The sequence below is a fragment of the Sinocyclocheilus anshuiensis genome, unplaced genomic scaffold (genome assembly GCF_001515605.1).
Source record: "Sinocyclocheilus anshuiensis isolate Anshui unplaced genomic scaffold, SAMN03320099.WGS_v1.1 scaffold2178, whole genome shotgun sequence".
Lineage (NCBI taxonomy): Eukaryota > Metazoa > Chordata > Actinopteri > Cypriniformes > Cyprinidae > Sinocyclocheilus > Sinocyclocheilus anshuiensis.
Genome location: NW_015559171.1, coordinates 373,172 through 388,479, shown reverse-complemented (window position 1 = coordinate 388,479; position 15,308 = coordinate 373,172). Strand labels below are relative to the sequence as shown.

At 38.4% G+C, this 15,308-nt stretch overlaps 1 protein-coding gene across 1 annotated transcript in view; it reads right to left on the bottom strand.

The window, feature by feature from the left end:
• Positions 1-15,308, bottom strand: part of LOC107681583 (integrin alpha-8-like) — an 84,199-nt gene that overhangs the window by 58,892 nt on the left and 9,999 nt on the right. The window contains exons 3-12 of the mRNA XM_016477895.1: positions 12,246-12,346; positions 11,548-11,671; positions 10,090-10,151; positions 9,632-9,677; positions 6,779-6,904; positions 6,243-6,287; positions 3,847-3,890; positions 3,105-3,161; positions 2,512-2,564; positions 904-1,109 (exon numbers count right to left, since the gene is read on the bottom strand). Of these exons, the coding sequence (XP_016333381.1) occupies positions 904-1,109; positions 2,512-2,564; positions 3,105-3,161; positions 3,847-3,890; positions 6,243-6,287; positions 6,779-6,904; positions 9,632-9,677; positions 10,090-10,151; positions 11,548-11,671; positions 12,246-12,346 (864 nt within the window). The remainder of the gene's footprint in view (positions 1-903; positions 1,110-2,511; positions 2,565-3,104; positions 3,162-3,846; positions 3,891-6,242; positions 6,288-6,778; positions 6,905-9,631; positions 9,678-10,089; positions 10,152-11,547; positions 11,672-12,245; positions 12,347-15,308) is intronic.

Below are 15,308 nucleotides of genomic sequence, written 5' to 3'. Positions count from 1 at the left end.
AAAATCTGACTCCTGCTCCGTGGTGCACTGTCGTTCGCGCACGGTTCGGCACGCTGCATTGAGCGTTTAGTTTTTAAAAGTGTCTGTCCTCTAACTGAACTAGGCTAAATGATTTTTGTTACTATAAATAAATCAAAACGATGGTGGGGGCCAGTGCCGCGGTAGGCAAATGACGTAACCAGTGTTGTGGCTTAACACCGGTATAACCGAAAACACAGTCTATCGCAGCAAGGTTTAGTTTTTAAACGTGTCTGTCCTCTAACTGAACTAGGCTAAATGATTTTTGTTACTATAAAAAAATCAAAACGACGGTGGGGGGCGGTGCCGCGGTAGACAAATGACGTAACCGGTGTTGCGGCTTAACACCGGTATAACCGAAAACACAGTCTATCGCAGCAAGCCTATTTTAAATCATAAATTTTATGGGGGGTGAATTTACATTTATAATTTTTAATTTATTAAATTTATTTATTTTTACATTTATTACAGTATTTAATATTAATTTCTAAACTATTAATTTATTTAAATATGATTTATTGCAGATTTTTCAATCATATAAGTTTTTTGTTTAACATTATTTATTTATTTTGCAATACTAGTGGTTGAATAGCAACAGGAATATAAACCACGTGACCTCCATCCGCAGACTCAACAAAACACACACAGAACAGAGTGGTTCACACCCAACTCTTCACAGGAAAATGCAGACAAGGGCAACAAATCACTAATTTTACCCTTCCCGGCTGGCTAGAACAGTACATTTTAAGTGTGTGATAGAGAGACAGGATATCCTACACAAAAAAGACAAGTAGGAAATGGGTGTATATGTAACCTCTGTCTCACTGAAAAACTCTTGAATCAAGCAACACAACACCCTAAAAGCAAATTAACACGAACACTTACCAAGGTAGCCATCCTGGTTGATATCTCCGAGAGGGGCGATGGCACTTCCATACCGGCCGAACAGGTGCATTCCAGTGAGAGTGATGGAAGGGGAGAAGAGAAGCACGTCCTCTTGCAAGTACAAGTACACACGGCCCACCTCACGCGGTTTACTCTCAAACTCACGGTCCATGTAGAGTGGAGCTCCAACTAGCATGTCATCTAGACTGTGTGTGCACAGAAATTAACAAATTTGATACAAACACCTCTAAGTTTTGAATTTTTAGAGGCCCATAAGTAACATAAATTGTACATGTATTTGTTTTGAAGATGCTTTACTTGGAAACTGAATGGATGGTTAACAACCGAATAAAGACCTGCAGCTTTATAGTGCATGTTTGAAGTCAAAGAATCATACAAGACGTCACCCTTGAGGTTACAAGACAGCAATATTTGCAAGGAAGTGCACCAATGAACCATTGTAAAATATGAGCCATCAGAGAAGACAAAGACGAGCCAGCGCATGACAGTATCATAGCAGGGGATAAAGTATAAATCTTATAAATGCTGATAATACAAAACAGAGACGTTTTGCTTGGAGATATGAATTTAGGAGTGTGTTTTGGACTGTATGAGGACCGATGGAGGAATACCAAAATGTTCTTACAGTTCGGAACGGGGCATTCTGAGAATAACCTGGACTAAAACCAACAAAGATGGTGTCGGGATTCCATGATAAAATGGAATGAAACATTGTAGAAAAATTCACATTTGTACTTCTCAGACTTATTAGATCTAAGATAACAGATATAACCAAGTTATGTTATTTGATATCTAAAAATAAATCACTGTGATTTATACATTTCAGCATTTAGCAGCCAAAAAATAACAAAAACGATACATTGATTTCAACACTAAAGACTGATTGGCCCTGTTTCCAGCAAATGAGCCATTTCAACAGCTATAAGTGTAAGGAGCTCTGTACGTTGGTCATTGCTGGTGTATCATTTAACTGCTCTTTCTTTGTGTGTACTGCTGTTTTACAGTGTATTCAACCATGTACCATTGGTAAGTAAGCCTTTCAGTTAATGGCATAAACACATGTCAGCATTTCAGACATAAGAGAAGGAGCTTTGGCGCTGATGTGTCAGCAAAGTTTTGTATCCTCATAAGACCAAATTAGAAACCAATTTTATGCATATCAAATTCCCCCCTAGACGATGTGAGCATTTAAACAAGGGTCAAGTAAACCAGAGCTTAAAGCATGAGTCTGAATAAGCCAAAACCCATATAAAACCTCATGGTCCTATTCATATAATTTATATGGTCCTATTTAGTTCTGAATACACCATGTAACTAAATACAGCATGAGGTAGTAAAATAAATTAGCTCAAAACAAATAATACAGACAGCTAAGAAAGTCTTGTTTCAATGCAGGCAGACCGTGAGGAACACCTAAGTACTACGACTATAAAATGTTATTTTTGAGTTGCTTCATGGGGATAAACTTACATTTCATAAGAATGAACTTAATGTAGCCAGACTTACTCATTTACCACCACATCTTGCATGGAACAACCATTTTGCGACCTTACATGTAATTGGACATTCATTTCCATGTTGACTTACCCATCTCCATTTAGATCAGTCACTGCAACAGTGTATCCAAAATAAGAGGCCATCTGCGAGAAAAAATCATATGTGAAATAGAAATGTGAGACGAAGGAGAGAAATAGGACACACTGCTAAGACAAATATCTTCTGCTGCATTAGAATGCAGTTAAAAAGATCTCATGTCTCATTCAAAAACTTCCTTTAGTCCAATTTAGTCAAGACGTACCGTAAATATATAAATTAAAAAACATTGTGCTTTTTTTGGCTGTGGAAGGCAAAACTCCAAAAAACAACAATAATCATTTAAAAGAGATGTTTGTGTACAATTTCTATTGATTATGGCAGCATTTAATTCATCAAATGTTCACATGTACCCAAATGTGCAGTGCAGTCACACTACACACTTTCACACCCTAATTTTAGCTTTCTGGCTTACAATGGAGGAGCAATCAATCAGAATGTGGCTGTCTGCTGCATTCTCCACAACTTAGAACTCAGAACTGACCCACAACTCCCGCAATTAATTCATAGTGAACAAATAACATGTTTTAAAAAAATTTAAAAACAAAACAAAAACCAGACACTCCAAAGGTTGGACAGTCACTCACCTGCTCCCCAGTAAAATTCTGAATAAATGTCAGGTTTGTTGCGTTGATCACAGCCACCTACAAAAAGAGAAACGCCCGATTATATTAGTGCTCATGAAACACTGTTTCCATTCATGACAGACTGTCATGATTCTGATGTACTGCAGGACTTGTGTATTTGACCACATGCCTGTCCTCTACTCCAAACCAGAGTGATTTTCCTCATGTTAGGCATTTAGCACTCTAATAATTACATCCAGAATAATCTTAGTGGATGTTTTATGGGACACGTATGACTGAGATCCTAAATCAAACAGCCACATATGGCTAATACCCAAGAATATAACATGCAGTAAAAAAAGACCCAAATTCACTGTCTGCTTCACAAACCACCCATCCAGCTGAATATGATTCTGTTTAATTGAGGACCAAAGGGGACACCCCTGCGTCCTAGATGCTACAGCCCTAATTGGGAATTCCTTCTTAAGACTGCAAATCACATCCAGATGAGAAACTCGCATCCACTTCCACCAGTGACTTAGAGGTTTTACTTTAACCAGAATAAGAGTCTTTGCAAAACATACAGCCTTTCTTTGTTTATTTGAATAAACAAATGTTTCAGTTTTAGTACAAAAGTGGGCTAACCTCTCAAATGTTTCTCACATTCTTCCTTCCCCCTTGACCTTTACTACTGACCTTTGATTCCATATCTTACCATGACAGAAACACAGGAAACAAATTCTGTTTAGGACTGTATACTTACATAACCAAAGTTGTGCGCCCCTCGAGGTACCCCTGCTACCAGTTCTGCATAGAGGACATAAGAAAGGCATACAGTAAACATACCTGAGATATTTACATATGTGCCAGCTGGTTTATATATTTTAGACTTGCAGAGTTTGAAGAAACAAATGATGTGCTTCAGTACTCAACAATAATAAAACATACACTTTTCTTGTTTTGAGAAGAGTATGTATGAGTGAACGTTTCCACACTGACAACCACTTATCTAGTGCATCTCAGGCAAAACAGTGAGGTGAGACGTGTGAGTGTTGTTAATCTCTTTTCTGTCAACACCATGCCAGTCACTCATTTATTATAAATATTTAGAAGAGAGAGACAGAGAGGAGAAAGACACATAGTGGAGGAGACAGAGGCTGTCTGAGGTCTGATGGATGATCTTGGAGATAGTCATGTGGTGGGAGAGTTTGTGGCTGTCTGTCAGATCTGTCCCACCCACTGAGATCGGAGAGGGACCGTTCAAAAGTCTGCCTCGTTTCTAACTCGAAATCTCCCAGACTCTCAGGGACCCATCACAGCCGGCTCGTCCTTGACCCTTCCCCCCACCACCTCAAATTTCCCGCCTTCCTTGACCGCAAAGTGCGCCACAGCAAAAGCCCATTTATGAAATTCTGACAAAAAGAGATCAGCATGTCTCTCCTCTCTGGATTCACCACTAATCCAGACCAGATAGAACATATGTCTGAGAAAGACAGAGAGAAAATTCTGGGAAGAATGAACTGAAACTGCCGATAACGTTGATTATTTGTGCATGCTGTATGCATTGTTTTAAAGTCTGATTCGCTAAAGGAATTGTGCAAATCAAGTAAAAGAGCACATATACCCCTCAAAATGGTGTTGAACACAATTTTTCGCCATTCCCCATTTTGCAGGTCAGTTTTGAGTGCTAACTTGTGGATGACACTGCAGACTACTGCAATCTGCCATACTTCATGATCACCATATGATGAATTACTCATGTCATTTTTACAGAAAAAGACAAAAAATTCTGCAAAACCTGTTAATACATTACCAAATACAGGGAAAAATTGTTTCCTATTAACATGGAATTATATGTAATTTTACAGTAAAATGCTGTTTGGAAGTAAAATTTGGAAGTAAAATCTTTAAATTACAGTACCATACAATTTACGGTGAAAAACAGTAAAAGGACAGAAGTCCCTGTCAGACAAATCACATGATTATATTTTATTTAAATAGTTTTGTTTCTTCTTATTTGTACATTGTACATAAGCAGCTTTACATAAAATCATGATGTTAATGTTTATAATATCTTAATATTGCAATGCCTTATAGTCACATTTAGCAGATTAGAGCTGGGTGATAATATGATATGTAGCTGATAATTACTGCATTATTTAGTTAATGTTTATTGCATTATTTTAGTGTCATATGTGTTACCATGATGGTGTTTTATCACCCTGTGCAAATATGAAAGTATCATTTAAAAGCAAGTATGGCCATGTTTTATGGACAGGCCACTTGCAATGAACTCTGACTCATTATGTGGTTTTCTATTGTGGCACCTGTATCAGTAACAGATATAACATTATATCACTTAATGAAATATACAGTCACCAATATACCATCCCGCAATATTGGAAACACTGTCACAGTATTTTACAGTGAATTTCCACCTTAACATTAACTGGCCTTTTTACAATGTAGAAATTGTAAACAAACATATTTTTAAAATTAAAATGTGTACTTTTCCATCAGGTGCACTCTATTATATGGCATAATAATTCACACAAGATTTATTTTAGTCTGTTAAAGCTGAATTGTAGGCAGTTGGTAAATAAGATGCAAGGTTTTGTGAACGGTACTGTCTGATGGATAGGTATGCTAATGATTGCTTATGAGTCGATGTGGGCGCACACGTGTGTTAGAGAGGGATGACAGACTGCAGATGGGCTGTTTGTCACTGGGTGGCATGTCAGGGACAGAATCCTGTGAGTACTCTGTAATTATGGTATGAGGCTGAAGGGTCCGATCAAAGCTCAGTAAGTAACAAATCCACACACAGAGACAGAGCTCTCTCTCTCTCTCTCTCTCTCTCTCTCTCTCATGCACTCACATTCATACACAAAACTCTACAAAAGATGCAAAGCTTTGTTTATGTGTCTGAGATAGAGGTCTGCTACATTACAACATGTGACAAATTGGAAAAGAAGATATTTGGATGAATTTGTTCACACATACAGTTCTAAACAACACTGGAGCCCATTTAGACATTTTTCAAAATATCTTCTTTTGTGTCATGCAGGTTTGGAATGACATGAGGGTGAGTAAATGATTATAGACTGATCTTTTTTTGGGTGTATCGCTCACATATATAAAAGGTTTAAAAGTTCTTACCTTGTTCCGAATCACCTGTGAACTCTCCGACCGCTACAGAGTAACCTACCAGACACAGAAAGAGAACATTAGAAAATAACTGCGAATACAGTTATCGGAATAGTTGATGCAGCTAACCATAGTGGGTCAGTTTAAAAATGATGTTTACTCATGTTGGTTTTATCTCGTCATTTTATGATCAATTGCATTATTATAATGACAGACCAGCTGTTATGATTATTACAGCATACAAGGGAAAATGCTCATAGGATATACAAGTGTGTATTTATGGAATATTTGTGTGTGTGTATGTGTGTTTTGAGGTCTGCAGTTCCAGATGGAAATGTTATCAGTAGGCACAAACTCTGCACCAAACTGAGCAAACTGAGCATAGAGTCGAGGTTACCGCAACATCCACCAAAAAAAGCTTGTGTGTGTGTTTATTAAATTGACTGAGGGCTGGTCCTCTGACCCATAAACAGGGCCCCCAAAGAAAATCGCTGGTGTCCCATAAAGCATCTTTACCTTTCAAAGGCAAACACACACACGTCTCTTACCTAGGTAACTGTCATCATATGTGTCTGATGCAGCCACAGTCTGCTTCTCTCCCTGAACTTTACGCAGAATAGTTTTCAGAGAATAGCCGTTCAATATTTCTGCAACTCCTGCAGTGATCACTTGACCTAAACACACACAAATACACATTAGTTTCCACATAGGCCTACTGATTTTGTATCAGTGTGTGTTGATGTGCATCACAGACATTGTACAATTGTGGTGGCAGATGTCGTTACGTATTTTCAGACGGCAAAACAAACTGTAAAGTACACAATTCCTATAGAAATCATATGCAATAAAATATTAGGAATAAAAACAGCAATAAAGTTGTTTTTCCGCATATATATACAGGACGCATATATATATATATATATATATATTCTAAAAGAAAAATATTGTTTTCCTCTTAGAATCTTTTATGCCATTTCCTTTGTATGTTTTTAACATTTAAAAATGATTAGTTAAATAATTATATTCAGTTACAATAGTAATAAAATTATATTAAGATCAATGATATCTTTTTTGTAATATCGTTCTAATTTATTATATCTCTCTAAGATTAATTATTGTGACTCTGAAATAATTTAAGAAAAAAAAAAATAAAATGTAGCATAGGTATAATATAGGATTGATAAGCTTCATGTTTGAAATATTTTCCAGCAGGAAATATCACTGCTATTGTAGAATGACCCATTAATTGATGATTTGAACCAAGGATGGAAGCTTAATTCTGAACAGGCAGAAAGACACCAAAATGAAAACATTAACAACTTCTTTCCAAAACGGTCAAAAACTGCCCACATTCAGATTTGTCATTCTACATTACACAAGCACTGAGGAAAATAACACAGATGCAAGTTCTCATATTAAGATCTGAAATGATGAAGGAAAGAATGTGAAAGAGAGTGGGAGGAATGTCCTCCATTTTTGTTATTCAAGTTCAATAAAAACATTACTCTCTTTTACTACCAGGCTACAGCCTGACCTGAACCCCAACCATTAATCTCTCTTACTGTGTGTGTTTAGCTGTGTGTCTGTCTATTCATTTGCATTTGTTTTGTGGACACACACACGACGCAACATGTGGTACTTTTTCCCCTCACAGAAAGCTGTTGTCTTTTCCTCCAAAAAATTATGAAAGGCAAAGGTTAAGTTGGACTGAGTGTGGGAAAAGAGGAGAGGAGCGAAAACGAGAGGTAGGTCATAACTTCTAATGCATCTGTATTTGTCCACTGCATGAAGTATATGACAGAGAGAGTGAGACCCTGTTTCTGACATTAGATTTCTGTGTCTTCTCAAGTCATCTGTCTCTCCATTACAAGCAAAAACCAAGAACACATGTGAGACGTGACGTGGAACCCAGTATTATCAGTATTTATTAAGGGCTGTGACTCTGAGTTCAGGCTGTGTGGGGTCTGAAGATTGAACAAATCTGTTTTCATCTCTTAACATACGACTGCAATTACACAACAATCAACATCTAGCATTATGATCCAAATCCATGCACATAAACAATCACATATACATCCAGCCACAAAATATTTAGCTGTGCCTCATTTGGTCATTTTTAGGAGGTGCAATGTCCTCTTTCACTTCAAGCAATACAGTTAGATGTATTCATGAAGATTTCTCATGCCTTTTGGATTTGACACATGCATTTCTGTCGCTTCTTCAGTCATTCAAGATGGTGGAATAAACACTAATTATAAAAATAATTTATACAATTTTTAAAGATGCTGCACTTCCAAAAGGCAGTTTATGGCTAATTAAGTATATTAGAGCAGAACATAAACATACAAAAATAATCAACTATAGAAATTTGTTACATTTTAAGTCTTCAGAACTGTTGGATTTTTTTTTATTTCCATAACTTTTTTTTTTTAAATTCCCTTATGTTTCCAGGTTACCATGACCATGTGAATCTCAATACACCACATACAATCTCACACTCATAATAACTAGCTGATTGAAATGTGTTTTTCAATGGTTGATTTTGATACCAATATCGAGCTAGCATGAGTCGCTATAACGAGCAACATAATACAAAAATTTGAATTTAGAAATATTATAATTACAGTAATTATAACTAAATTATATTATTTATCAATCAATTTAAATTTGTAAAAAGGCACTGATAAAGCTAAGTAGATTTTCAACTAAACTCAAAGAGGAACTGCCAGTTTTGTTAATTAGCCAGATGAGTCGATGCAGACAGTCTCAAAATGGCCAAACACTTGCTGATTTATTTATCCCTAACATAAACACCACTAAACATACGCAGGTGTACAGATTTCTGCATTCTCTTTAGATATATTTCATTGCCAATTGTGCAGAACGTATAATTCAGGCTAAAAGTGAGGAAGTGCAGGTGTTGGTTAACCTGCTTTCACTGGAGTTTAAAAGCGATGATTACAGCTCTAACGGTGAGCCAACGTTAAAGCCACTGACCAGAAAGTGCAACTCATTGACCTCTCTCTGTCTTGTATTATCACGACTGCTATATTACCGCTATCACTGACCCATCTGTGATCAGTGACCTGTGGCAGAACACTTCACTGAGGAGTGAATGGCGAGCTCTGATTGGCTGAACTGACTCAGCAATGGTAGCGCTAACACACAGATAATCCCTGATTATTTTGGTAACGGGACTCATTGGGAGGTGACGTGTCATCATTCTGAGTGTCTGTTTTTCTGCTCTGAAGGTGGAGGAAGGGTCAGCCTGGTCAGTTTGTTGGATGGAACTGAGATTCTTGGGGTCCTGTGAGACTGTGAGTCTGCCAATCTCACTCAGAGAGACTCTGTAAAAGGATGGAATGATGGAAAAGACAAAATAACGAGGATAAGTGTGTTACCTTGCCAGTAGAAACTCCCTGGCCCTCCCACAACCAGAGTCCCTTCCTGAGAGATGGAGAAACAACAAGTGAGGAAATGGGAGAGAAGATAGAAATGAGGACACAGGCCTCAAAAATGAGTTTGTGTTTATTTCTGTGGGTTTGCTTGCACATTTTGAACAGGATTATGGAGAAAGACTTACAAGCAACTGACAAGAGTACTGATTAATTTACACACAAGAGTGAGTATAAGTAGAGATAAAAGAAATAAGGCATGAACATAAAGGAATCAGCTCTCTTCCTGACTAAATGAAGGGTCAAAGTGATACATAAAGCAGGGTCTAAAAGTCATTCTTCAATTTAAAACTGGAATTGAATGTTTTGAGATTTTGAACAAAAAGCAGGACAACACATAACACAGGAGTGTGTAATCATAAAGATGAAACACACAGACAGGGTTTAGGAGGGAGATTTGTTACCTTAGTGAAATCAACGCTGAAGCCCGCCTGGCAGAAGCCCTGGCCCTCGGGGTCCGGGTTATCTACAAATATCAGAGCAACTTCAGTATTGCAAGCCACTAAAGACAAATGTGTAAAATATTTATGTAAATGGATGATGTGATGCAATGAAATGTAGACTTCACAAGTTCACACTTCATATTATTCCCGAATAAGATTAGTGGCACCTATGGTCCTATCCCTGTATTTAATCCCAAACACAACCATGCTCAAACCCCAAGCCTTGGAGGACAGGAATGTAGTTCCAGGACCAATGTCCTGTGTGTAATTGCTATAATGTGTCGTTCAGTCGGTGGGGAGGGTTAATGAGGCGGAACATCACTTCCAAATCCCAACCCCTGTTCTTGTCATGTTCTCTAAAAATACAATAAACACTCTCTCTCATTCCATCCCTGTTTCTCTTCTTTCACTCCTCTGCCAGACTTCACTTAGTATTTCATTTCTCACATTTTCTCAATACTACTGTCTTTGCAAATGTGTGCATTCATGCATACATGAGTGTGTCCACTGCTGAGTGAACACAAGCTGGATTATATCAACACTGGACATCTCTGCCCCGAGTCTTGGCAGGGACTCCTAGCTGACCTGCCAGGGAGACGGCTGGCATTTGAAATTGTTTGACAAAGAATGAGGAAAGTAATTCACAGTCATTATGGCTTCATGTGTCATATAATAATTTCCCCTCAGAACATATTAGGCACAATTATTATTATTAATATACCACTTCACTCTACACTAACTGTTAATACACACTGTCTCAGTACGTGTATGTGCGTGCTATGTAAATCTAAGAGAATGTGTGTATCTGATATGACGGCAAGAAATTAGAGTAAATTATCAACTACCATAACTGTGAATGAGACTTTAAAGTACAGGAAATTACATTAAAATAAACATGTGAGTTTCTCCTTTGATCTTTGTTTACAGCAGGGCATATAATTGCCATGGCAACTGGCACAACTGGGCAGCCCTAGAAGCAGCAGAAAAATCTGTGATTCTGTGTGTAAAGGAGAGCTGGTACGACTACTCATTTTTGCTCGTCGGCTAGCCATCGGAAAAAAAAAGTCAACTAGTTATATGTAACCGTATGAACTTTAATAAAGCTTAAACTTAAATTTGCAAGTAGTTAAAGTTAACTGCATGTTCACTGGTTCTATGTCACTGTTTGTGTTTGTGTGTGTGTGTGTGTGTGTGTGTGTAGTATTCATCCAGACTACACTTGTGGGGACCAAATGTATGGTAGTATAGTAGAAGTATAGTAAATCCAGTAAATTTTGACCTTGTGGGGAAGGTAGTGTAAGGGGATAGAAAATACAGTTTGTACAGTAAAACATTATGCCTTTGGAATGTCCCCATAATGATAGGAATACGTGTGTGTGTGTGTGTGTGTGTGTGTGTGTGTGTGTGTGATATACTCACTGGTTCGACACGGTGAATACTCAGCATAGGCACTAAAGTTCTGCACAGCCACATAACAAGTTCCCACTGGATCCATCTCACTGCTGACCTTCACGGTCCTCCAGTGATAGAGGGGCGCACAAGCCTACAGAACCACACAAACACCATGTTACTGTAAATAACAGCACTGATAGGTGTAGATCGAACAAAAAGACACTCCTTAGGACTGAGCTGGAGATGAAAAAAAAAAATCCCATCTTCCGTAATTTTCTGAATAAAAGCATTTGAAAGAGCAAAATGTTTCCGTATTTGATTGTTTGGAGAACAACAGTCACATTTGGGAACCATGCCTTCCCTCATGTAATAACTCTGGGCTTATTCTTTCAAACATCAGCAGTTCTCCACCTCGCATGGTCAACCTCAAATCAACATTTTCCAAACCCCCCTCAGTAACAGGATAGAGCCACATTTCCTATCAAAACATTTCTCCAAAACAACACTCCCATGCATTCATGAATGAAACTCTGATTCTGGCTCCCATGTATTCATGAATGAAAGACTAATGCTATTAAAACAGCATTAAACCCATTGATGGGCAGCTACTTACTGATAAAGAGTAGAGTTTCCCACCGCATCCACGAACGCACAGAAGCATGCATCCAGCATGAGGATGACTGTAAAGGGTCTTTAACTGGATTATGATTCTGAGCATAACTTACCACCACTTTGCCTTTGTGGGTCCTGACTGTGGCTCCAAACCACTGATGGGATTTAAATTCTAGAGGCTCCCGTGTCCCGTTCACTTTAATCATCCGGTTATCTGGACAAGAGAGAGAGGAAGAATGAAAGTTACAGAAAACAGAATAGGACTTCATTATATAATAAACATATAATGAAAGTTACAGAAAAACAGAATAGGACTTCATTATATAATAAACATAACACTTTGCGAACACTTGTGCCAAACTCATTTTGAAACAACATGAACCATGAAACAACAAATTAGGCTTCAAATGAGTCTGAGTGTGTTTGTTTATGTGAAGGCACATCTACAGGGGGTCGTTTTACTCAGAGTGTGTACACAGCTACATGATTCTGTGGATCTGTGTCTATGGGGTTCTGTGTGATCCAGAAAAGATCTCGCTACAGCTGGGCCTGTTTAGAGCTCCATAAGGTACAGACTACACCTCATAAAAACACATCAACTCTAATCCTTCTCTGCTTTCTTCTCTTCATCTCTCAGGCCTTTACTATGGGCCTTTTTCTTAATGCTATATGTAAGTCTTCTAAGATTTTCAGTATTTTGAAGTCATGTTCTCTCGCTCCATACAACTTTCTTAAAGGGGTGCTATTATGCTTTTTCACTTTTTCAACTTTAGTTAGTCTGTAATGTTGCTGTTTGAGCATAAAAAAGATCCGCAAAGTTACAAAGTTCAAAGTCCACTTCAAAAGGAGATATTTTATTTAACAGAAATCACTTTTCAAAAACTACAACGAACGACTCGTTTGGACTACAACGCATATTTTCCGGGATTTGTGATATCACAAATATCGACGAATGGGACGAGACCTGGTTGAGCTGCACTAGAGAAGGCAATGAGTGTTATCACTATGTCGGAGACACGCTAGCCTTCCCAAGGCAGACGAACTTAGAGTGGTTACAATCATCCGGGCTTAAATCGCGCTCAAACTGATTTGATATTGACGCAATATTTACACTGAAGCTCGCAGGTGGCTATGGTAAGGAGCATGATATTTCCCGACCAGGCGCTGCCAATCACACCACACACTGGCCCAGCTAACCAATCACAGCACATTTCGTATTTCAGAAGGCGGGCCTTCATTTGATTCAGGAACTATTCGAGCCGTTCATGCTAGACTGGGGAGAGAGGTGTTGTAATAATGTAAAATATGTGAAAAATACAACCTAGTATGAGAGCTTGTTCTAGTACACCCCCAAAACAAAATCAAGACTTTGTAAAAGAGCATAATAGGACCCCTTTAAAGAATCATTAAAGGGTCATGAATTGCCTTTTTTTTTTTACTGTTCTCTGAGGTCCACTTATAATGGTATCAAAAGTTTTACATCAAAAAACATCAGAATTTAGAAGTAATAGGCTATTTTTCTGTCCTGTTTTGACCCCCCTCATCGGAACGCTCTGTTTGAATAGGTGTGGTGGATTGTAGACTCGGAAGTAAACGCCCACTGCTATGATTGGTTAACAGTTATGTATGTTTGACAGCCTACATCCTTCACAGATGGATGCTGCTGTGATTCAGGTTAAAAATGCATAAATACTCAGTACATATCAAACGATCTGTAATAACAAACAAAGCAATAGTGAAATCCAAATCCAATATAGTCGGCACAGCATCTTCTTTTAGTTTCAATCTTTCTGAAAATCCTGTGTCGAATTGTGCCTTGTTTGTAAATGAATCCGCTGTGAAATGAAGTGAACAAAGGACCAAGTTCTTACTGACGCGGTCTGGAACTTCATTAAAAATAAAGTTCATCAACTCTTTCCTAATGTAGGGATTAGAAGGAAGGCAATGCAGACTGTTTTTCCACATCTTGGCACTGCACAGCGTCTTGTTGTCTTCGGAGCCATCTTTTTCCTAATGTTGGGATCAGAAGGAAGTGAATGCAAAGAGTGTGGCACTGCACAGCGTCTTGTCTTCGGAGCCATCTTTATTGTTTGGTTTCTGTGTAGACCTGCATTTACCTCTCTCGCTATTTACACTACACGCACGAATCAGTGGGTGGAGCTAAACAGGCAGTGTTGTACTGTAGAAGCAGACGTTGATCTTCTTCCGCGGAGGCGGTGTTTAGCCACACTTTTATGTCATAGAGCGGCACATTCCACAACCTGTCGTTTTGGCAGATTGGCTTCAATATAGGCTGATTTTAGACTAATGAGAAAGTTTGAGTTCTGAAACTTGCAGGACGTTTTTATAGTACAATGACCTCTTATATGTCAAAAGATCAAGGGAATTTTGATTTCTCAGTTCATGACCCCTTTAATGGTGCTTTTACCAAAGCATCACCATTAATACAGTGAAGACGAGTGACAAATTTCAAACTCTAATGGCATGGTCACACTGAACGTTGTTCAGCGACTTTTCTCCACTGAAATTGAGTCATTTCAATAGGAGTCCGTGCAATTGGCAATCTGGTCACACAAAATTTGCTGGGTTGACCAACAGAAAGCTGCATGGTTACACTATTGGCTTCAATATTGACAATGGACAACTGACTTTTTTGCCTAATGTGACCACTCTTTAAATATTAAAGGGGTCATATGATGCTATTTTAAAGATCATTATTTTGTGTATTTGGTGTAACAGAATATGTTGACATGCTTTAATGTTCAAAAAACACATTATTTTTCAAATACTGTACATTAATGTAGGTCCTCTATGCCCCGCCTCTCTCAAACACGTCGATTTCAACAAAGCCCCCTCCTTTGACAAGCGCAGTCTGCTCTGATTGGCCAGCTGACCCAGTGCATTGTGATTGGCCGAACACCACAAGCACGCGTCGGAAATGTAACGCCCCTTACCATAATCGCGAGCTTCAAGCTTTCAAAGTAAATATCAAGACAGTTAATAATGTCGTTAGTTTTACCATCAGTTCAAGCCCGAAAGGGCAACAGAGTCGCGTGACATACACAGTGATGATGCAGTACACAAGCCGCGGTTAAGACAGCTGATGTGCTATGATTTCTGACAGGCAGTTCACTCTCCTGTGATGTGACCCTGTTCCCCTCACACACACACACACA